Below are 23,061 nucleotides of genomic sequence, written 5' to 3'. Positions count from 1 at the left end.
ACAATCACCCGACCTCAACCCAATTGAGATGGTTTGGGATGAGTTGGATGACAGAGTGAAGGAAAAGCAGCCAAAAAGTGCTCAGCATATGTGGGACCTCCTTCAAGACTGTTAGAAAAGCATTCCAGGTGAAGCTGGTTGAGATAATCTCAAGAGTGTGCAAAGCTGTCACCAAGGCAAAGGGTGGCTACTTTGAAGAATCTAAAATCTAAAATCTGTTTTGATTTGTTTAACACTTTTTTGTTACTACATGATCCCATATGTGTTATTTCATCAATCAATCAATCAATCAATCAAATGTAAATTATAAAGCCATTTTTTCATCAGCAGAATTCCAGCCTAAAACCCCAAACAGCAAGCAATGCAGATGTAGAATCACAGCGGATAGGAAAAACTCCTTAGAAAGGCAGGAACCTAGGAAGAAACCTAGGGAGGAACCACACTCTGACGAGTGGCCAGTCCTCTTCTGGCTGTGCCGGGTGGAGATTATAAGAGTACATGGCCATTTAAAGCCAGATTGTTCTTCAAGATTTTCAAACGTTCATAGATGACCAGCATGGTCAAATAATAATCACAGTGGTTGTAGAGCGTGCAACAGGTCATTACCTCAAGAGTAAATATCAGTTGGTTTTTCATAGACGAGCATTCAGAGGTCGAGACAGCAGGTGCGGTAGAGAGAGGGAGAGAGAGTCGAAAACAGCAGGTCCGGGACAAGGTAATGTAGCACGGCAGAACAGGAGCAGCAGCACGACCAGGTGGACTGGGGACAGCCAGGAGTCATCAGGCCAGGTAGTCCTGAGGGATGATCCTAGGGCTCATGTCCTCCGGGAGGGAGAGAGGGAGAGAGAGAGAATTAGAGGGAGCCTACTTAAATTCACACAGGACACCAGATAAGACAGGAGAATTACACCAGATATAACAGACTGACCCTAGCCCCCGGCACATAGACTATTGCAGCATAGATACTGGAGACTGGAGACTGAGACGGGTGGGTCGGGGAACACTGTGGTCCCGACCGACAATACCCCCGGACAGGGCCAACCAGGCAGGATATAACCCCATCCACTCTGCCAAAGCACCAACTTACTACCCTGAGACAACTTACTACCCACAAAGATCTCCTCCACCGCACGTGCCCGAGGGGGGCGCAAAACCGGACAGCAAGATCACGTCTGTGACTCAACCCACTCAAGTGACGCACCCCTACTAGGGACGGCATGGACGAGCACTAGTAAGCCAGTGACTCAGCCCCCGTAATAGGGTCAGAGGCAGAGAATCCCAGTGGAGAGAGGGGAGCCGGCCAGTCAGAGACAGCAAGGGCAGTTCGTCGCTCCAGTGCCTTGCAGTTCACCTTCCCACCCCTGGGCCAGACTACACTCAATCATAGGACCTACTGAAGAGATGAGTCTTCAGTAATGACTTCAAGGTCGAGACCAAGTCTGCGTCTCTCACAGGGATAGGCAGACCATTCCATAAAAACGGAGCTCTATAAGAGAAAGCCCTGCCTCCAACTGTTTGCTTAGAAATTCTAGGGACAATAAGGAGGCCTGTGTCTTGTGACCGTAGCGTACATGTAGGTATGTACGGCAGGACCAAATCGGAGAGATAGGTAGGAGCATGCCCATTTAATGCTTTGTAGGTTAGCAGTAAAACCTAGAAATCAGCCCTACCCTTAACAGGAAGACAATGTAGAGAGGCTAGCATTGGAGTAATATAATCAACTTTTTTGGTTCCAGTCAGGATTCTAGCAGCCGTGTTTAGCACTAACTGAAGTTTATTTAGTACTTTATCCAGGTAGAGAGTAGAGCATTGCAGTAGTCTAAAGGTGCGTACTCCGGCCGCAAAACCTGACTCTAAAGGGGAGAGTCCGGGTGGACCTCCTTTACGGCGGCGGCTCTGGTGCGGTACGTAGACCCCCCTCCGCCTCTGGCTCCCCCCACTTTGGTGGCGCCTCTGGTGCGGGGACCCTCGCCGCCGGCCCCGGACTGGGGACCCTTGTAGCGGGCCCCGGACTGGGCACCCTCGTTGCGGGCCCCGGACTGGGCACCCTCGTTGCGGGCCCCGGACTGGGCACCCTCGCTGAAGACGCCGGACTGGAGACCGTCGTTGCTGGAGGCTCCTGACTAGAGACCGTCGCTGGAGGCTCCGGACTGGAGAACGTCGCTGGAGGCTCCGGCCTGGAGAACGTCGCTGGAGGCTCCGGACTGGAGGACGTCGCTGGAGGCTCCGGGCTGGAGGACGTCGCTGGAGGCTCCGGACTGGAGACCGTCGCTGGAGGCTCCGGACTGGAGACCGTCGCTGGAGGCTCCGGACTGGAGGCCTTCGTTGGAGGCTTCGTGCCATGTCTCACCACTGGAGGCTTCTTGCCATGTATCATAACTGGAGGCTTCTTGCCATGGATCATCACTGGAGGCTTCGTGCCATGGATCATCACTGGAGGCTTCGTGCCATGGATCATCACTGGAGGCTTCGTGCCATGGATCATCACTGGAGGCTTCGTGCCATGGATCATCACTGGAGGATTTTTGCCCTGGATCATCACTGGAGGGAGGAGACGTATGGGCAGTCTGGTACGTTGAGCTGCCACAGGGCTCACCAGGCTGGGGAGACATACGGAAGAGTTAGTTCTAGGCACAGGCACAGGACTCACCAGGCTGGAGAGACATACAAGAGGCCCTGTACTAGGCAGAGGCACCGGATACACTGGGCCGTGGAGGCGCACTGGGGGTCTCGAGCTAGGAGCCTGCACAACCCGTCCTGGCTGGATGGTGACTATGGCCCGGCACGTGCGGGCGCAGGCACAGGACGCACTGGGCTGTGCAGACGCACTGGAGACACAGTGCGCAGAGCCGGCGCAGGATATCCTGGGCCGTAGAGACGTCCTGGAGGTCTGGAGAGCAGGGCTGGCACACTCCGTCCTGGCTGGATGCTCACCCTAGCCCGGCAGATGCGGGGAGCTGGGATGTAGCGCACCGGGCTAAGAACGCGTGCTGGAGACACCGTGCGCTCCACCGCATAACACGGTGCCTGACCAGTACGACGCCCACCATGGTAAGCACGGGGAGTTGGCTCAGGTCTCCAATCTGACTCTGCCACACTCCCCGTGTTCCTCCCCCAAAACATTTGGGGCTGCCTCTCGGGCTTCCTTGCCAGCCGTGTTCGTCTCGCCGACTCCATCCTCCGGTATCCCTCTTCGCACTGCTCCATAGAATCCCAGGCAGGTTCTGGCACTCTCCCTGGGTCGACCGACCTCCTCTCTACCTCCTCCCAGGTTGTCTCATACCCCTGGCCACGCTGCTCCTCCTTACCACGCTGCTCCTCCTTACCACGCTGCTTGGTCCTTTGGTGATGGGAAGTTCTGTCACGGCTGTTGAAAGAAGAGGACCAAGGTGCAGCGTGGTGAGCGTACATTTTCTTTTATTAAATCAAAATGACGCCGAACAAAAACAATAAACACTACAAAAACAAACCGTGACGCTCAAAGGCAAAGTGCCCTAAACAAAGTCAACTTCCCACACCCACAGGTGGAAAAAAGAGCTACCTAAGTATGGTTCTCAATCAGAGACAACGATAGACAGCTGCCTCTGATTGAGAACCACACCCGGCCAAACACAAAGAAAACGAAAACATAGAAATAAAGAAACTAGAATGCCCACCCAGGGCATGACAAATCTAGAAGTGACAAGCATGGATTAGCTTTTCTGCATAATTTTTGGGCAAAAAGTTTCAGATTTTTGCAATGTTACGAAGATGTAAAAAAGCCGTCCTTGAAATATTATTGAAATGTTTGTCAAAAGAGAAATCAGGGTCCAGAGTAACGCCAAGGTCCTTCGCAATTTTATTTGAGACAACTGTGCAACCATCAAGATTACTTGTCAGATCCAACAGCAGATCTCTTTGTTTCTTGGGACCTAGAACTAGCATCTCTGTTTTGTCCGAGTTTAAAAGTAAAACATTTGCCAAAATCCACTTCCTTATGTCTGAAACACAGGCTTCCAGAGTAGGCAATTTTGGGGCTTCACCATGTTTCATCGAAATGTACAGCTGTTTGTCGTCCGCATAGCTGTGAAAGTTGACATTGTGTTTCTGAATGACATCACCAAGAGGTAGAATATATAGTGAAATCAATAGTGGTCCTAAAACGGGACCTTGAGGAACGCCGAAACTTACAATTGATTTGTCAGAGGACAAACCATCCACAGTGACTTACTGATATCTTTCCGACGGATAAGATCTAAACCAGGCAAGAACTAGTCCGTGTAAACCAATTAGGGTTTCTAATCTCTCCAAAAGAACGTGGTGATCGATGGTGTCAAAAGCAGCACTAAGGTCTAGGAGCATGAGGACAGATGCAGAGCCTTGGTTTGACACCATTAAAAGGTTATTTACCACCTTCACGAGTGCAGTCTCAGAAATAGGATGGAGTCTAAACCCAGACTGAAGCATTTTGTATACATTATTTGTCTTCAGGAAGAGACAGTGAGTTCATAGTGTTGATGTCTTCACTATTATTCTACAATGTAGAAAATAGTAAAAATAAAGAAAAACCCTTGAATGAGTAGGTGTGTCCAAACGTTTGACTGCTACTGTATATTTTATTTCACCCCGTTTCTGGGCTCACAAACCTACTTCCATACTTCCATAACATTTTGAAACTGGTACCGGGTTACCTTCAGAGAGACCTGTGACACTTGTGGCGGTCATAGAACAATACGAGTCTCCCCTTTCCATAGTCGGGTCATATTATTTTGTCGCCCAAACTGTTCGGATGCTGCAGACAGATGTTGGCACATTGACAGTACTGACTTCAGACGAGTCCTGTGGGGCTTGTGGGGGTCGTATTAGTTTGTAGGCCAAACCGTTTCGGACGCTACAGTGTAGCTCTGCCACTTTCCACAGTAGATGTGGAAGGCTGACATAGGCTGATGCAGTGGATTGAGATGCAACCCATACGAACCCCCCCCCCCCCCCCCCTGATATCTCTAGTTTTTTAAATGATGTTAATTACGTTGGCGCACGGGCGCGTCAATCGACTCTTAAGGATGAATATCTGTTGAAATGTGTACCGGTTGTTCAGTGGGCCTGCTACTTCTGTTAACTAACCTATTTTTCCCAATTTCATTTTTGACAGATATATTGCAAACCAAAGTAGCTTCTCTTCCATCAATGACAAAGACCTGCATTATTACCGGAACCTCACGAATCTGTGAGTCTTTTATGTTATGTGATATCTTATACTTGTGGTCATGGTGGGGCCCAGATTGTCAACTAGTGCAGTATGATCATGTTTTTGTGTGTATTTGCTTTGCAGAACTGTGACTAACAGCCGGCTTACCTATGTGTCTCGACTGGCCTTCCAGAACAACCTCAAGCTTCAGTATCTGTGAGTGGTTTCCATAGGCCTAAGGCAACATTTATCTCAATGTGAAGGCCAAATTAGAGTTCTTACAAAAATAATTGTTTACTGTAAGACAGACAACCCATTGGGCAAAAACTGGTTGAATCAACATCGTTTCCATGTCATTTCAATTAAAAAATTACATGTGATAACATTGAATCAACGTGGAAAACTGATTGGGTTTGAAAAAAGTCATGAAAGTAAGGGAGTTTCATGTTTTTTTCACCCAACTTTGAACCTAAATCCAATGACATGGTGACATGTTTGGTTGATTTCACGTTGAATTCACGTTGAACCAAATGCAAATCAAAACTAGATGTTGAACTGACATCTGTGCCCCGAGGCAGTTGTTGGAATGGTTGTACAGGTTAGCATTTCTTTTGGATATTTTTTTTGCATTGTCAATAATGTTAATTCTGATTGACAGGAATTTGAAAGACAACAACCTGTCATCTCTGTCTTGGAGGATATTTCGACATTTAAACATATCAAATCTGTGAGTTGCTTTTCAAATCAACTGTATTCTGTCTTATACTCGTCTGTCTCTCTGTCTCTGTCTCTGTCTTTCTCTCTCTTTCTCTCTCTCTCTCCCTACCTCTCTCTCCCTTTTTAACTTTCCCCCTCTTTCAGCAGTGTTTTATGTACCCCCGATTGACAATGTGTCATCATGGATCCCAAAAAACATTAGAGTGTGTGTGCGCGTATGTGCTCATCTGTTTGTGCTTATACATGCGTTTATGTGTGCATGTGTGTGCGTGTTTGTGTCAGTGTCCGTGTGTGTGAATCGACACTCAACGCTGTGTTTCTGTCTGTGTAGGATTCTTTCTGGGAACCCGCTGCACTGTTCCTGTGAGAACATATGGATGAAGCTATGGCTGGGAGAGGAGGTCGATGCTCAGGACCTCCAATGTACAGCGGAGGGTGGTGGGAGGAAACCCCTGACCAGGCTCAAACTCCCTCACTGCAGTAATGGCCCCACTTGATTTATTTTTATTGAAAATGTATCCTTCCCATCCTGATAATGCCCCCCCCCCCCCCCCTCATCCCCCTCCCGTCCCCCTCTTATGTCAGAGCGGGCTTACTGTCAGAGACAGAGAGATAATGGTCATAATGGAGAGTGAGCAACGCTGGACTTGGGAGATCCAGTTTCAGCAGAGAGAACTTATGTCACGGACAGTCATTCTTTAAAGTGGCTCGTTTTTTCAACAACATGCCCTCGTTATTCATACCCAGAGAGTCAACTCCCTTCCAACTCAATAGTTTTCGGGCATTGTTTATTTTACAGGCTTTCCGTAGAGCTCATATTAAAATTCTAAGACGTAACTCGTCTTGAGGTAAGAAAACAGTTAAGGTTGGGGGAAAATGTCAGAAAACTATCCCTTTACTGGCTTTGCGGAATAAAGGAAACTGTCCTTAGATTCACATGCTGTGTCCTAATGTGAAATTTGCACATTATGAGTACCCACAAACCAAAGCTGGTCTAGGATCAGTTTCCCCCTTCCACTCAGTAACACTCACCAGTGTGTATTAACACAGAGGAACCTGGGCCTGTACTAGTGTGCTCTGGGGTACAGAGGAGGCTATATAGTGACATTGATAACACTTATTGATCCGGCTGTCCAGCCTCCACTCCATTAGGATGCTATTTTCACCTTCGCCACGGTTACGTGCGGGCCCCTGGAAAGACGGCAGGGGGACCCCGTGTATGAAGACGACGCACGGGAGAGGCCCCACATGTGTACGATGCCCCATGGCTGCCAGCCAGCCAGAAACACTGAGTACCCTGCAGCCCCCCTTTCTCTCAGTCATTCTCTCTGTTGTTCCCTCTCACTCTCTCTGACCATCTCTCTTCCAGGGAATCTCTCTGTCGTTTTCAGTGAATCTCTCTGTTCATCTCTCCCTCTCTCTCTCTCTCTCTCTATCATCCTGCACTTTATGAGCTCCACTGTTCAGTGCTGTAGTTTTCATGTGTTGGATGCAGAGGTTATCTGAGGCCAAGATATAGTCTTCACTGCTGCCTGTCAGTATTTATATTGGAGATGTTGATGCTGAAAGCTTTACTGGTGTCTAAAACTGGTTTCAACCAGTATACAACCATTGCAACCAGTTTAGCCCACGGGGTGTGTTGTTAAAGATGGACACATTGTAAAGGTATACTGTGCCAGCTGGCAGTGCTTGTAAGAGAGTTGTAAGAGAGATGGTAAGGGCTGATATTGCGCTCTGAGTGCTGAAATTAATAGTTTTCTGGGTTTTAGAATGATTGAGAGGGTTGCCATGCTGTTAAGAGTCTTGGCGACGTCCCTGAGTGGAGATAAGAGATCTGTCCATTTCATCAGCCAGGACTTTCGACAGACATTGGCCCTTCTTCGCCAGACGCTCCCATGCCATTGACCACGGCTAAGAGGCAGCCAAGCTTCTGATTGGACACATAGTCAGGTCACAGTCAGGTCACAGTCCCCTCCCCACCAACGTCTGTTGTGTTGTTGTCTCCCTTTAGAGAGGCTCCAGACAGTGTCCAATCGATTTTATTGGAGTTGCGAGACACATGGAGTTGTAATCTGTGTGTAACCACTGCCGTGTGTGTGCAGTGATTTTTAACTAAGATGGCATTGAATCTCTCCTTCGTTGTCGTTGGCAGTGGTTCCCATGGCGACTCTGAGCCCGTCCAAGGTGATGGTGCAGGAGGGTGCTGATGTGGTGCTGACATGCAACACCTCCGGAGAGCCCTCTCCTGAGCTCATCTGGAAAATGACCCCACTCATCTCCTACTACGAGGTCAGTCACCACGCCGCCCCCCCCACCAGAAAGCCCATGGCCCCGGCTCAAATTGGTCTCGGGTCAAAATTAGTGCGCTATATAGGGAATAGGGTACCATTTTAGACACGGCCATGAGTAGGGCCAGGAGTTTTACTGACCACACAGATTTGTTCATGGTCAAGTAAAACTCCTGGCCCTACCCATCAGCAGGTGCAAAAATAAGTGTTTCGTGGTCAAGTAAAACTCCTGGCCCCACCCATCAGCAGGTGCAAAAATAAGTGTTTCGTGGGCAAGTAAAACTCCTGGCCCCACCCATCAGCAGGTGCAAAAATAAGTGTTTCGTGGTCAAGTAAAACTCCTGGCCCCACCCATCAGCAGGTGCAAAAATAAGTGTTTCGTGGTCAAGTAAAACTCCTGGCCCCACCCATCAGCAGGTGCAAAAATAAGTGGCATTTATTTCAAGCTGGAATCTTTAATGGTAAACTGCCACGTCTGTTTACGACATTACAACAAAAAATAAGTTACTGCAAACAATGAACACTGTTGTTTACCCTCTGACATCATTGCAAACGCGTTAGAACAACAGAAATGTACTGCCATTTTTTTTTACCACGTTGTGCAACGCTCCTCACCTCCGCTTCATCAACAAAAGAGAAACAACAACGGCAGTGGTGCTGCTTGCCCTACTGCAGATTCCATCTTTAACAGTAAAGTTGATGAGAAGACTGGATCCAAAATATACAAATGCAGAAAAATGCAGAAAATGTTTTCACAAAAATAATTAACTTGAAAAACAAACTTACTTGGCCAATAGCAAAATTACCTCAAGTTGAGGAGGACTAAGGCAAAACGGCTCAAACTCAGGGCAAAACGGCTATAAACTCACACGTGAGTATATGGCAGAGCTATAGCAACAGCGTGTTACCTAGACAAGCAGCTGAATGAGGTGAACAGGGATCCTAAAAGGACCAACCTCATCTGGCATATTGCAGATCTTTTAACACCAAGGATTATATCACCAATTATTCACTAGTATTGGTCTATAATGGTACTTGCTAATCTAGTTGTGTAACACCATTTGTTTAGCATAGGTTATCATACAGAAGAGACAGCACGATGTCAAAGAATCAACAACTACTAGGGAAGGATATCTGTTTAGAAATGGTAAAGCATGATCTTATAATATCACTAACAACCAGCAACAGGTATTGTGTTTGCAAAAGATTTTCAAAATAACTGTTGATGTGTTAAAGCATTGGTCATGTGGATGAGATGGGTACCTGACTCACTGTGTCTCTGTGTGTTCTTCTGCAGATTGAGACCTCAGGCCAAGTGTCTGAGCTCCATCTCTATAACCTCTCCTCCCTGGACAACAACTGTAAGATCACCTGCAGTGCTGGGAACATTGTGGGCGAGAATGAGTCCACAGTCCTCCTCAACATCCTCTGTGAGTTCCAAACATGACTCACATCTCTAGACAAGAGGGGGAAAGAATGAGAATAACACCTGCCTTAACTCGTTCCCCCTTCTTTTCTCCCCTCTATGGCTTCTCCTTCTATCTGTCTCACTCATTCACTCACCTGCTCACTCACTCCCTCACCCGCTAACTCACTGGCCCGTTCACTCCCTCTCTCTCTCCCTCCCTCTCTCTCTTTCCCTCTCTCTGTCTCTCTCTCTCTCTCTCTCTCTCTCTCTCTCTCTCTCTCTCTCTCTCTCTCTCTCTCTCTCTCTCTCTCTCTCTCTCTCTCTCTCTCTCTCTCTCTCTCTCGCTCTCTCTCTCTCTCTCGCTCTCTCTCTCTCTCTCTCTCTCTCTCTCAGTTCCCCCTAACATCAGTAAGCTGAGTGATGCCTACCAGGACCACCACTGGTGCATCCCATTCAGTATTTCTGGGAACCCAAAGCCCGAGCTCCGCTGGCTGTTAAACGGGGAGCCGGTCATTGAGGGACCCTACATCATGACCATGATCCATGACTTCTCTGAGAGGGAGTACCACGGCTGCCTGCAGCTGGATAGCCCCACACACATCAACAACGGACCGTACACCCTGCTGGCCAGCAACAAGTACGGACAGGACCGCAAGACAGTCGATGCCCACTTCATGCGCAACCCCTTTGAGGGAGGTATGTGTTGTGTAGTGTAACCACTCTCTGAATCTCAATTAAACCCCTATCCCACTTGTTTCATTCTGAGAGGATTGGATAGTCTGCAATATGGCAACAACTCCACCTGGCCTATCAAATGGTAAGATGGAGCTACAGTATTACCATATCGTTTACATCTATCTCCAATCCTCTCAGATCTACTCAAGTTATTAGGGGGAGGGGCTAGGGGTCAAATTGCACATAGGACGGGTGTCAAACTGAATTCCTAGAGAGCCGTGTGTCTGCACATTTTTTAAACTGTAATTATATCTTAAAAATGTAAACGCAACAAAATAAAAGATCCCAGAAATGTAACATATGCACAAAAAGCATATTTCTCTCAAATGTTGTGCACAAATTTGTTTATATCCATGTCAGTGAACATTTCTCCTTTGCCAAGATAATCCATCAAGCTGACATGTGTGGCATATCAAGAAGCTGATTAAACAGCATAATAATTACACAGGTGCACCTTGTGCTAGGGACAATAAAAGGCCACTCTAAAATGTGCAGTTTTGTCACACAACAGAATGCCACAGATGTCTCAAGTTTGAAGGCGTGTTCAATTGGCATGCTGATTGAAGGAAAGTCCACCAGAGCTGTTGCCAGAGAATGTAATGTTCATTTCTCTACCATAAGCCGCCTCCAACGTCGTTGTAGATCATTTTGCAGTATGCCCAACCGGCCTCACAACCGCAGACCATGTGTAACCATGCCAGCCCAGGACCTCCACATCTGGCTTCTTCACCTGCGGGATCGTCTGAGACCAGCCAACTGGACAGCTGATGAAACTGAGGAGTATTTCGTCTGTAATAAAGCCCTTTTGTGGTGAAAAACGAATTCTGATTGGCTGGGCCTGGCTCCCGAGTGTGTGGGCCTATGCCTTCCCAGGCCCACCCATGGCTGCGACCCTGCTCAGCCACGTGAAATCCATAGATTAGGGCCCAAGGAATTTATTTCATTTGACTGATTTCCTTATATGATCTGTAACTCAGTACAATCGTTGAAATTGTTGCATGTTGCGTTTATATTTTTGTTCAGTGTATTTTCAATTGGTGTCCAATTAAGACCTACAGTAGACAAGCAGGTGAGCGGAGTTCTTATCTCATCTATTACCTTATTACCGTATTTTACCCAACAGGAACAGTGACAGAACCTCTTTACTATGGTGAGTTGCTGTTCAAATATTTACATGGAACATTGACTGTCTAAATTACTGATTGAACTGTTTAGCAATAAACAATGTGCTTTCCTTTTGTGAATAAAAGATGTCCTGACACCTGAGGATTGTTGACTTGTGAAATGCTTTGGAAACTGATTCCTGAGCTTTGCTTTTTGTCTCATAAAGTGTTAGTACTTTCTTTTCTCTTTCCTCTCCTCGTGTCACACCGTCTCTGGGCACCACAGACCCAACTACAGGTATGGTCACTGTCCCTTCACGTTACCTATTCACACAGCGGAGCTTTCAAAGCACATAGGCCCATGTCACTCTGACACACTCAATAGAGGGAACACTTTACTTGAAAGGGTACCTTCATAAGGACTTCATAACCCAACCCATATATACTGCATTCGTGAACAGCAATGTTTATGCCAACAACCGCAAGACATAATACAAATATTCTTATTAAGTCCTTATGTAGGCACCCCTTCAACTAACGTGTTACCCACACGGACAGACATATTTGATCAACTACATTTGAAATGCGGGATACTTTAGCATCTGCTGTCTTCTCTTCTCTTCTCTTTGAAAACAGACGACACACCTCTAGATCCACCGGAAGACAGAGTTGCTGTAAGTCACACTCTAAGACACCTCCTTGTGCACTTGTTTTGTGTTTGTGTGAGCCTTAAACTGTTCTGGGAGCAGTCCTGTTGTGGGAGCGAAACGTTTGTGTTTATATTCTATGGTTTAATGTAGTATGTTTTACCAGGACTATTATTATTAATAGTACTATATAGTGTGTTTATAGTTGACAGTATGTTTAAGTTTTATACATTTATATGTCATGTTTTTATATGGTTGGTGTCATGTGTCTTGGTGGTAGTAGGCTACACGCTGCGACACAATGTGTTTCAGAGTGGTAGTGGTGGTCCTAGCTCAACAGCTATGTCATTCTCTCAGGTGTACGTGGTCGTAGGGATTGCAGCAGTAGCCTTCACAGGTTTCCTCTTGATGCTGGTCATCCTAAAATTCGGGGGAAACTCAAAGTTTGGAATCAAAGGTACAGTAAGTCCCTTTACACAGTAAACTACCGTAACCTATGTCAATCGTTAGCATAGCAAGACAGGGGCTTTCTCTCAAATCTGAAATGGCACCCTATTCCCTGAATAGTGCACTTCTTTTGGCACTGCATAGGATGTAGGGTGCCATTTGGGATAAAAGCGTAGAGTGGGGTCTGAATGGTGGTAAAGAGGTACTCAGATGTTGCTGGTGAATAACATGCATGTGGATCTCAGTGATCCGTCTCAATGTCTCATTGTGTCTTGTTCCACACTAATCATCCCGCAGACCTTTATTGTGCATCCCAATACAAAGATAACCGTGCACTGTAGCCCATCTCTGTCTTTACTGATGCTGTTGTCGTCTAACACAAGTTGTTGTCTAACTTACTGAAGAGGATTTCGATACTAACCGACATGAGCAGAAACAGTGGAGGGGTCAACTCACTCTCACTCAAATCTCTTAGTTTGTACTAATTCTGAACCACACTGGAAAATGATATGTGACTGTGGCTTCTAAAAGCACTTTTGAAAGCGCTATCCTGAAATCCTCTCTCTGCAATGGATTGAATCCTGACCTGAGTGTGTATGAGTGTGTGTATTTCTGATAAGATTGTCTATGTAGGAGTCTGGGAAGACCACAGCTGCCTCAGTATAGCCTGTTATTTTGATACTGATTGGTTTATTGCCCCTCTGAGGGTGACAGGTGTGAAAGGAAGCGGTAGAGGGGGAGTAGTGGTGTCTCCTTTCTTCTGCGGAAGTGGAGGATGAGGTTCCACTGGAGGCGTCGATTGCTCTCCTCCCTCTCAGCGCCTTCCCTCGCAGTGCATACGTGTACAATATGTGTGCGTAAATGTCTGTGTGCGCGCATGCGCGTCTTAGTGGGAAGTTAGCTGGAGTTTCAGCATTGCCCACACAAATATTCACCTCGAGTCTCTCGCTCCTCGACATGGAAGTGACACTACTGTCACTCAAACGCACGATCCCCACTAAAAGCAAACACTTTCACTTTTAGACACACACACACACACACACAGGACAGTATGGATGTACAAGTGTGTGCGATACAAAAGGTTTGAAGAGAACGTAGTGAGCCCTGTTCTTTAGACTCCTCAGTACACACACACACACACACACACACACACACACACACACACACACACACACACACACACACACACACACACACACACACACACACACACACACACACACACACACACACACACACACACACACACACAAAGGTGTACATGGTTGCATGCATCTTTCATATCATCCTGCAACTGCTCTTCTGTTATAAATAAGACATGGCGTACAGTAAGGATCAGAGATACTGTCTCTTACTCTATACTGTCTATGTGTGTGTAGATTTAGGTTGTCATTGTCTTTTACAGTTTGTGGGAGTCAATATGAATGTGTGCGTGTCCAGAGTGTTAAGGAGTAAGATTTCTGTGTTACCAACTCAGAAAATGTTGTCTGTAAAGATGTAAAAATCTGTGACGTCAGAGAAAAGCGATTGTCAGGTATTGGTCATTGTCAGGTATTGGTTTCATGACAAAACAGACCTAAACCTGTTTGAACATCCTCTGGAATGGAAAAAAAGAGAGAAGAGCAGCGGAGAAAGACAGACAGAGAGCGAGATATCAGGGACGAGAGAGTGAGAGAGGGAGAGAGCACTTCTGTATACTTATCAATGATTCAGGAGGGCAGGTATCAGTTTTCTCTGTGTTTTGGAAGAGTGCCGGACAATCAATAGGAACAGTGCCGGACGATCAGTACATTTCTCTCAAGGTCAGAAGTATCTCTGATCGGACTCCATAGAGCATGCTCACTCTATGTGTTCTCCTCCTCACGTAGAGCACACTTGGGCCCCGTCCAATTATCAAACGCCTGCCCTCATGGGCCTCCCTCACACCTTGCACTACCCCTGTGGGGAATTGGATTTGTACAGAATGGGGCCCATTCTGGGTTCCAGATGTCTTCAGAGGACCACAAGCACATGTAGTGGAGGAACTTCACAGGCACAACGGCAATGAGTAACCTTGCCAAAGACCAGAAGCTTTAGCTTAATGGGCAATCAATCTTGATGACCCAGATGACCTGGGTATTTGGTATTTTATTAGAATCCCCATTAGCTGTTGCGAAAGCAGCAGCTACTCTTCCAGTGGTCCACACAAGTTGTGAAACATGATATAATAAAGAACATTAATAGACAAGAACAGCTCAAGGACAGAACTACATCAATTTAAAAATGGCACACATAGCCTACATATCAATGCATACACACAAACTATCTAGGTCAAATAGGGGAGAGGCGTTGTGCCGTGAGGTGTTGCTTAATCTGTTTTTTGAAACCAGGTTTGCTGTTTATTTGAGCAATATGAGATGGAAGGGAGTTCCATACAATAATGGCTCGATACCTGGTAGGATGCAAGCATAATGCAGGCACACACACGCACGCACGCACGCACACACACACACACACACACACACACACACACACACACACACACACACACACACACACACACACACACACACACACGCACGCTGCAGACACATCACAACTGCTGATACCATACTCTTATTATGATTGTTAAACACTGCGCAATTTAAACACTTGGCACCCAATCTCCCTTCCCCAAAACACTTGTAAATATTGTACTATGAATTGTGCCTTCCTGTATTATGCTTATATGTTTATTCTATTTTATTGAGCCATTTACTTTATGTTCATATCCTTGTCTTTTATTGTTTCTTATTGTTGTTGCATTGTCGAGAAGGAACCTGCAAGTCAGCATTTCCTTAGACGGTGTATACCATGTGTATCCCGTACATACGACTAATGAAACTTGAAACTTGAATATTGATAAATTGGAATCAGCACTATACCAGATAGAGATTATTGATCGACCTGATCGCAGGCCTGTCTGTCGCAAGCAGATTCCTCTCTCATGGCCTATCGAATCTTATCCCTTTCCATCACACTGTTTCGCTAAGGTCAGCAGACTTGTTCAGGCGCTCAGTGTGTGTGTGTATGTGTGTGTGTCTGTGTGTGTGTGTGTGTCTGTGTGTGTGTGTCTGTGTGTGTGTGTGTGTGTGTGTGTGTGTGTGTGTGTGTGTGTGTGTGTCTGTGTGTGTCTGTATGTGTGTGTGTGTATGTATGTGTGTGTGTGTGTGTGTGTGTGTGTGTGTGTGTGTGTGTGTGTGTGTGTGTGTGTGTGTGTGTGTGTGTGTGTGTGTGTGTGTGTGTGTGTGTGTGTGTGTGTGTGTGTGTGTGTGTGTGTGTGTGTGCGTGCGTGCGTGCGTGTCACACATGCTCCTGAGTTACAGGGCTCAGCAGATCATTGCTCCTCTATGTGCAGGAGGCCTAAAGCAGGACTGCGGGGAATGGCTGACTATTGAGTTTTCAGTAGCGGGGAGAAATCAGCTGCAGTTAGTAGCATTTAGGGAAGGTAGTGCTGAATATTAAGTAGTAGACCTGGGACAGATGTCTATCAATTGAGTGTACTAAAATACACTACATGACCAAAAGTATGTGGACATGCTCGTCGAACATCTCATTCCAAAACCATGGGCATTGATATGGAGTTGGTCTCCCCTTTGCTGCTATAACATCCTCCACTTTTCTGGGAAGGCTTCCCACTAGATGTTGGAACATTGCTGCGGGGACTTGCTTCCATTCAGTCACAAGAGCATAAGTGAGGTCGGGCACTGATGTTGGGCGATTAGGCCTGGCTCTCAGTCGGCGTTCCAATTCATCCCAAAGGTGTTCAATGGGGTTGAGGTCAGAGGTCTGTGCAGGCCAGTCAAGTTCTTCCACACTGATCTCGACACACCATTTCTGTATGGGCATAACTTTGTGCACGGGGGCATTGTCATGCTGAAACAGGAAAAGGCTTTCCCCAAACCGTTGCCACAAAGTTGGAAGCACAGCATCGTCTAGAATGTCATTGTATGCTGTAGCGTTAAGATTTCCCTTCACTGGACCTAAGGGGCCAAGCTCGAACCATGAAAAACAGCCCCAGACAAATATTCCTCCTCCACCTTTACATCTGACACTATGCATTGGGGCAGGTAGCATTCTCCTGGCATACACCAAACCCAGATTTGTCCGTCGGACTGCCAGATGGTGAAACGTGATTCATCACTCCAGAGAACGCGTTTCCACTGCTCCAGAGTCCAATAGCGGTGAGCTTTACAACACTCCAGCTGATGCTCGGCATTGCGCATGGTGATCTTAGGCTTGTGTGCGGCTGCTTGGCCATGGAAACCCATTTCATGAAGCTTCCGACTAATAATTATTGTGCTGACGTTGCTTCCAGAGGCAGTTTGGAACTCGGTAGTGAGTGTTGCAGATGATTTTTACGCGCTATGCGCTTCAGCACTCGGCCGTCCTGTTCTGTGCGTTTGTGTGGCCTACCACTTCGCGGCTGAGCCGTTGTTGCTCCTAAATGTTTCCACATCACAACAAGAGCACTTACAGTTGACCGGGGCAGCTCTAGCAAGGTAGAAAATTGATAAACTGACTTGTTGGAAAGTATGACTGTGCCACATTAAAAGTCACTGAGCTCTTCAGTAAGGACATTCTACTGCCAATGTTTGTCTCTGGAGATTGTATGGCTGTGTGCTCAATTTTATACACCTGTCAGCAACGGGTGTGGCTGAAATAGCTGAATCCACTAATTTGAAGGGTTGTCCACATAGTTTTGTATATGTAGTGTTCTAATCTTTGTTGCGTGAGTATCACAGTATTCAGTGTCGTTGTGCTGATCAGGGTCTGGTGTTTCTAAATTGTGTGGCAGGGGTACAGTAGTGTTGAGTTCTATTGAATGTAGTGAGTGGTGTTGAACAGTGTTGAGTGGGATTGTAGTTTTCAGGTGGACTGCAATAAGACACAGAGGGGGGTGGCCCCAGAAGCTCACTGCATGCTGTTGCCACGGATACGCATGGCATAACCAGCCCTGCTCCAAATATGAATCATTATCGCCGGCCAAGCTCAAAGAGTGAATCACCATCACACACACACACTCGCACTCACCCGCCGGACTATCTGCATTGACCCTCTTAGTTTGCACTAACTCCTTTAACTCCTTTCCAACTCCTATCATACGCTGCTGCTAGTGATTATTTATATTTTGGGGTAAAACTTTTGTCATTCTATTGCTTATGAGCTTTGTTATTATTTTCTTGTCACAATTTATTAAACTTACGGGTCGGTAATCAGCTGGGGACTCTCCAGATTGTATTGGTTTTAATATAACTGAAATGACTGTTTGATACATGGAACTAGGAAGCACTGAATTTAGAGTCAAAGAAGGCTGTCGGATCAGACCCGCTGTTGTTTAATTCACATTCATATCGATTTTCATCGTAGCTTTTAAAATTGCCATTAATCGCATTGTTTCTAATTCATGTGAAAATTATAATTGGTTTGGCGTGTATTTGCTTTTTGAGGGCTGAAATATTTTTACCAGGTTTATTTGCCATTAAGTTGTGTGCTTTATTTGAGTTTAACCTGTAGTTGTTGTCTCTCTTGAAAGTAAAAGATCATATTCCTGCTTTAGTAAAAATATATATTTTCTTCTTTACCTTGTAATGATTTTTATTGGCTTTTTCCAAGAGACTGATTCATTTTTCTTTACTTTTAATTTCTAACTCAGATAGAATTTTTGCCATGTATGAGATTATCATTCCCCTAATGTACGCCTTAAAAGCATCCCAAATTATATCTGGTGTTGGCTTTTCTCTGTCCCCTATGTCTACATTTATAATGTTAAAGGTTTAAAAAAAAATCCATTTACGTATTTAATAAATTTGGGGTCTTGAAGATGCGCTCTTTTCATTCTCTATATTCTGTCACATGACATAGTGAATTTTCTGTTGGTGTAATTAAGCATGATACCGGAGAATGATTCGATGTCACTACGTCATAGATTTTTAAACCCAGTAAATTGTTGTGTGCATTTAAAAATAGTAATCTCCAGGTGTCCTGTAAATTATTTGTAAATTTGACATTTTTCATCATCTTTGGAGGCTCCTTGAGACGACTTTTTAATTGCTTCTTCTGACAATCTTATCGAATATATGATTTAGGTCTTCTGCTAAAATAATAGTTATTGTCTGGATTTGATCTAATATAGCTTGAATTCTATCTAAAAACACCAGATTTGCCCCTGTGGGATACACAGTGCATTCGGAAAGTATTCAGACCCATTGACTTTCCCCACATTTTGTTACGTTACAGCCTTAATCTGAAATGGATGAAATATATATATTTTTCTCATCAATACCCCATAATGACAAAGCGAAAACAGGTTTTTAGAATCTGCTTGCAAATTTATAATAAAAAATATTTAAAAATACCTGTTCAGAGCCTTTGCTATGAGAAATTGAGCTCAGGTGCATCCTGTTTCCATTGATCATCCTTGAGATGTTTCTACAACTTTATTGGAGTTCACATGTGGTAAATTCAATTGATTGGACATGATTTGGAAAGGCACACAACTGTCTATATAAGGTCCCACAGTTGACAGTGCATGTCCGATCAAAAACCAAGCCATGAGGTCAAGGGAATTCTACGTAGAGCTCCGAGACAGGATTGTGTCGAGGTACAGATCTGGGGAAGGGTACCAAAACAATTCTGCAGCATTGAAGGTTCCCAAAAACACAGTAGCCTCCATCATTCATAAATGGAAGAAGTTTGGAACCACCAAGACTCTTCCTAAAGCTGGTTGCCCGGCTAAACTGAGCAATCGGGGGAGAAGGGCCTTGGTCAGGGAGGTGACCAAGAACCCGATGTTCACTCTGACAGAGCTCCAGAGTCTGTGGAGATGGGGGGAACCTTCCAGAAGGACAACCATCTCTGCAACACTCCACCAATCAGGCCTTTATTGTAGAGTGGCCAGACAAAATCCACTCCTCTGTAAAGGGCACATGACAGCCCGCTGGGAGTTTGCCAAAAGGCACCTAAAGACTCTCAGATCATGAGAAACAAGATTCTCTTGTCTGATGAAACAAAGATTGAATTCTTTGGCCTGAATGCCAAGCGTCACGTCTGGAGGAAACCTGGCACCATTCCTACGGTGAAGCATGGTGGTGGCAGCATCATGCTGTGGGGATGCATTTCAGCGACAGGGACTGGGAGATTAGCCAGGATCGAGGGAAAGATTAACAGAGAAAAGTGTGAGACAAGTGTGCCAAGCTTGTAGCATCATACCCAAGAAGACTCAAGGCTGTAACCACTGCCAAAGGTGCTTCAACAAAGTACTGAGTAAAGGGTCTGAATTTCTAAAAAGCTGTGGTTGTTTTGTCATTATGAGGTATTGTGTGTCGTTTGATGACGGGGGAAAAAATGATTTAACAAATTTTTGAGTAATTGTAACGTAACAAAATGTGGAAAAAGTCAAGGGGTCTGAATACTTTCCGAATGCACTGTACAATTATATCAATGTGTATTTTTTAACATGTCAGGTACAATTCAACATTATAAAATGGGAGATTCATAGTATGAACACATAGTTATTGTATACATTACGTATATAGAGCGTGTGAGCATGTGGGCTGAGTGGACATTTAACAGAGAACACACAAAAAAACATAAAGCAAAGTACTTCTTTGTACTTTGAGGAACTGTGTGCCTTTTTAGGGCTTTTAAGCTTCTACTCCTCTCCTATTGTACCAACAGTCTGTGGATTATGTCATTGGAGAAATTGCCACTTAAGTACTGTGGTCCGTTTGTATTACCTTGTAAATTAAAAGGGAGAGTGGGTCCACCAAGAGACTGACATGAGATGAGTGGAGGCCCCACACATACTTCTGAGAAGTGTCTGATGCCCTCCCAGTCACCCTGTCCCAATCCCTCGGATAGAGCCCCTCTCCACTCTCACCAATAATGCCATTGAATCTTAGCTATAATGACAAACAGAATAATAATGACTCAACATCCTCTCCTAATCTGTCCAGAACACTTATTCATTTTAAAGTAGGTTTTGCAAGTCAGATGACATTGTAGTATAGTTAAATCCGTCTCTCTCTCTCTCCCAAGCCAAACCCATCCCTCTCCACCTCACCCTCCCAGATTGCACCCCCTTTACACCACCCAAGCCAAATTTGCCCCAACCTCCCATCCTTACCCACCCATACCCATCCAAGCCAAGCTTGTAGCTTGGCTTGGGACAATCCTCTGCGCTCCCCTCCACACCCACAGCACTGCCGGGAAGCTGAGGTGAGACTTGATCCTCTTTTCCTCCACTGACTGTCTAATCGGAATGTAGCAGACAGGTCCTAGACTAATTGAATGGACCGGCCGTCCTTCCTCCCTGTCCCTCAGAAAGTTTATTTTGGTCTGATAGTTCCACATCTCTCCTCCTAGAAACTTTTCCCTTCGCTTGTGGACTTCAGTGCACAACACATCAGCTATCTGTGACCAGGCTAAAAAACCTTTTCAAGCCAAACCTTCACATCATAACCGCTAACCGCTACACACAGCCTACATCGTTAATGTCACCAAATTAGCTTACGTCATAGCTAGCAACATAGCTACTAGAACTAACACGTAAGTAAACCCGCTACAATCATGCAGTACAGTGTACAGTCAGCAGGCAGTTTAGCAGTAACACCGGCTCTAGTACTTCATTTTTAAAGAAATTAATTATTTGTTCAAAACTGTTCAACTGTTGTCTTTCTCTTTGAGCCAACTACTCACCACATTCTATACACTGCAGTGCTAGCTAGCTGTAGCTTATTCTTTCAGTACTAGATTAATTCTCTGATCCTTTGATAGGGTGGACGAAATGTCAATTCATGCTGCAAGAACACTGATAGGTTGGAGGATGTCCTCCAGGAGGTTGTTATAATTACTGTGTAAGTCTATGGAAGGGGTTGAGAACCATGAGCCTCCTAGGTTTTGTATTGAAGTCAATGTACCCGGAAGAGGACGGAAACTAGCTGTCCTCCGGCTACACCATGGTGCTACCCTACAAAGTGCTGTTGAGGCTACTGTAGATCTTTATTGCAAAACAGTGTGTTTTAATCAATTATTTAGTGGCGTGAATATATTTAGTATAGTTTTATCCAAAAAGGATAACTTTTTTAATGTTTCACATTTATTTAAAAATATAATTCACTGAGGATGGTCCTCCCCTTCCAACTCTGAGGAACCTCCACTGTCGTGTATATAGCCAAGTTATCATTACTCATTGTGTATTTATTCCTCTTGTTATTCTTTTTTCTATCTTTTTCTCTTTGCAATGTTGGGAAGGAACCAAGTAAGCATTTCACTGTTAATCTACACCTGTTGTTTACAAAGCATGTGGCATATCAAATTTGATTTGACGCAAACTATCGTGCACGCACACACACACCTCCGTGTTCCCACTCACACCACACATTCATACGCGCATACAATCACATGCAAACACACATATGATCAGTGGAGTTAGATACAGGTGAGGCAAGTTGGCAAGGAAGGGCCATGGCTAGAAAAGGAATACCAGGATATGTGATTTAGACACCTAGGTTGTGTAACATCTTTGTGTGAGGTGTGGAGCAGCTGCTGTTCTCTCCCATGGCGTGTCTGTCCAAGACAGTTCATGGTTTCAACACCAGGAACAAAACACATTCCGATCCCTCCTTACTGTTCCAGTTATCAACCTGATGGCGATTAGCGTATTGTTTTTGTCTCGATACTCGCCCTCCACTCCGCCACTCCTCCATTCCCAGGCAGATGGAACATTCTAATAACAATCTGTGTCAGCTCCTGTTCTGCCACTCTGATTCATTTCCAATAACAAACCAGAGGACAACTGTTGTGTGACTCCCATAAAAGTCTGAGATGATAAAACTTTTTTTTAGGGGTTGTGATGACACACTGTCTCTTTATCTATTGTGGTTAAAGGAAAATTCCACTCAAAAACTATCTTTTGGTATTTGTTCCAGTAGTCCATTGTTGATATAGTCCTAAAATGTGTTGCACGTCAGCAATCAAGTTTTAAAGATGTATAACTTTCAAAATATTGAAATATTTTGCATCGTATGATGCTCCCTCTTGGTGAGAGGGAAAACGGTTAAAGTTGAATTTGGAAGTTGAAATGAATTCGTTTTTGTTACTTGCACCATGCTAGTAGTATTGTTTAGCCTGTCGCTGTTAAATAGGATGAATCTTTTAACAAACTCATCCATTCACATCCTAACTGTACAGTCGTGGCCAAAAGTTTTGAGAATGACACAAATATTAATTTCCACAAAGTTTGCTGCCTCAGTGTCTTCAGATATTTTTGTCAGATGTTACTATGGAATACTGAAGTATAATTACAAGCATTTCATACGTGTCAAAGGCTTCTATTTACAATTACATGAAGTTGATGCAAAGAGTCAACATTTGCAGTGTTGACCCTTCTTTTTCAAGACCTCTGCAATCCCCCCTGCCATGCTGTCAATTAACTTCTGGGCCACATCCTGACTGATGGCAGCCCATTCTTGCATAATCAATGCTTGGAGTTTGTCAGAATTTGTGGGGTTTTGTTTGTCTCTTGAGG

General features: G+C 45.1%; 1 protein-coding gene across 3 annotated transcripts in view; it reads left to right on the top strand.

The window, feature by feature from the left end:
* Positions 1 to 23,061, top strand: part of LOC139545697 (BDNF/NT-3 growth factors receptor-like) — a 92,981-nt gene that overhangs the window by 5,531 nt on the left and 64,389 nt on the right. For 2 of the 3 annotated variants that reach the window (XM_071353730.1, XM_071353729.1), the window contains exons 2-12: positions 5,132 to 5,206; positions 5,312 to 5,383; positions 5,826 to 5,894; positions 6,216 to 6,364; positions 8,037 to 8,173; positions 9,470 to 9,602; positions 9,974 to 10,276; positions 11,439 to 11,465; positions 11,705 to 11,716; positions 12,055 to 12,092; positions 12,423 to 12,522. In XM_071353730.1, coding sequence (XP_071209831.1) covers positions 5,132 to 5,206; positions 5,312 to 5,383; positions 5,826 to 5,894; positions 6,216 to 6,364; positions 8,037 to 8,173; positions 9,470 to 9,602; positions 9,974 to 10,276; positions 11,439 to 11,465; positions 11,705 to 11,716; positions 12,055 to 12,092; positions 12,423 to 12,522 — 1,115 coding nt within the window. The remainder of the gene's footprint in view (positions 1 to 5,131; positions 5,207 to 5,311; positions 5,384 to 5,825; positions 5,895 to 6,215; positions 6,365 to 8,036; positions 8,174 to 9,469; positions 9,603 to 9,973; positions 10,277 to 11,438; positions 11,466 to 11,704; positions 11,717 to 12,054; positions 12,093 to 12,422; positions 12,523 to 23,061) is intronic. The other variant, XM_071353731.1, reaches the window with a different exon arrangement.

This window comes from Salvelinus alpinus, chromosome 19 (assembly GCF_045679555.1).
Source record: "Salvelinus alpinus chromosome 19, SLU_Salpinus.1, whole genome shotgun sequence".
Lineage (NCBI taxonomy): Eukaryota > Metazoa > Chordata > Actinopteri > Salmoniformes > Salmonidae > Salvelinus > Salvelinus alpinus.
The sequence above is the reverse complement of the archived record's forward strand: the minus strand, read 5'-3'. Positions and strand labels throughout refer to the sequence as shown.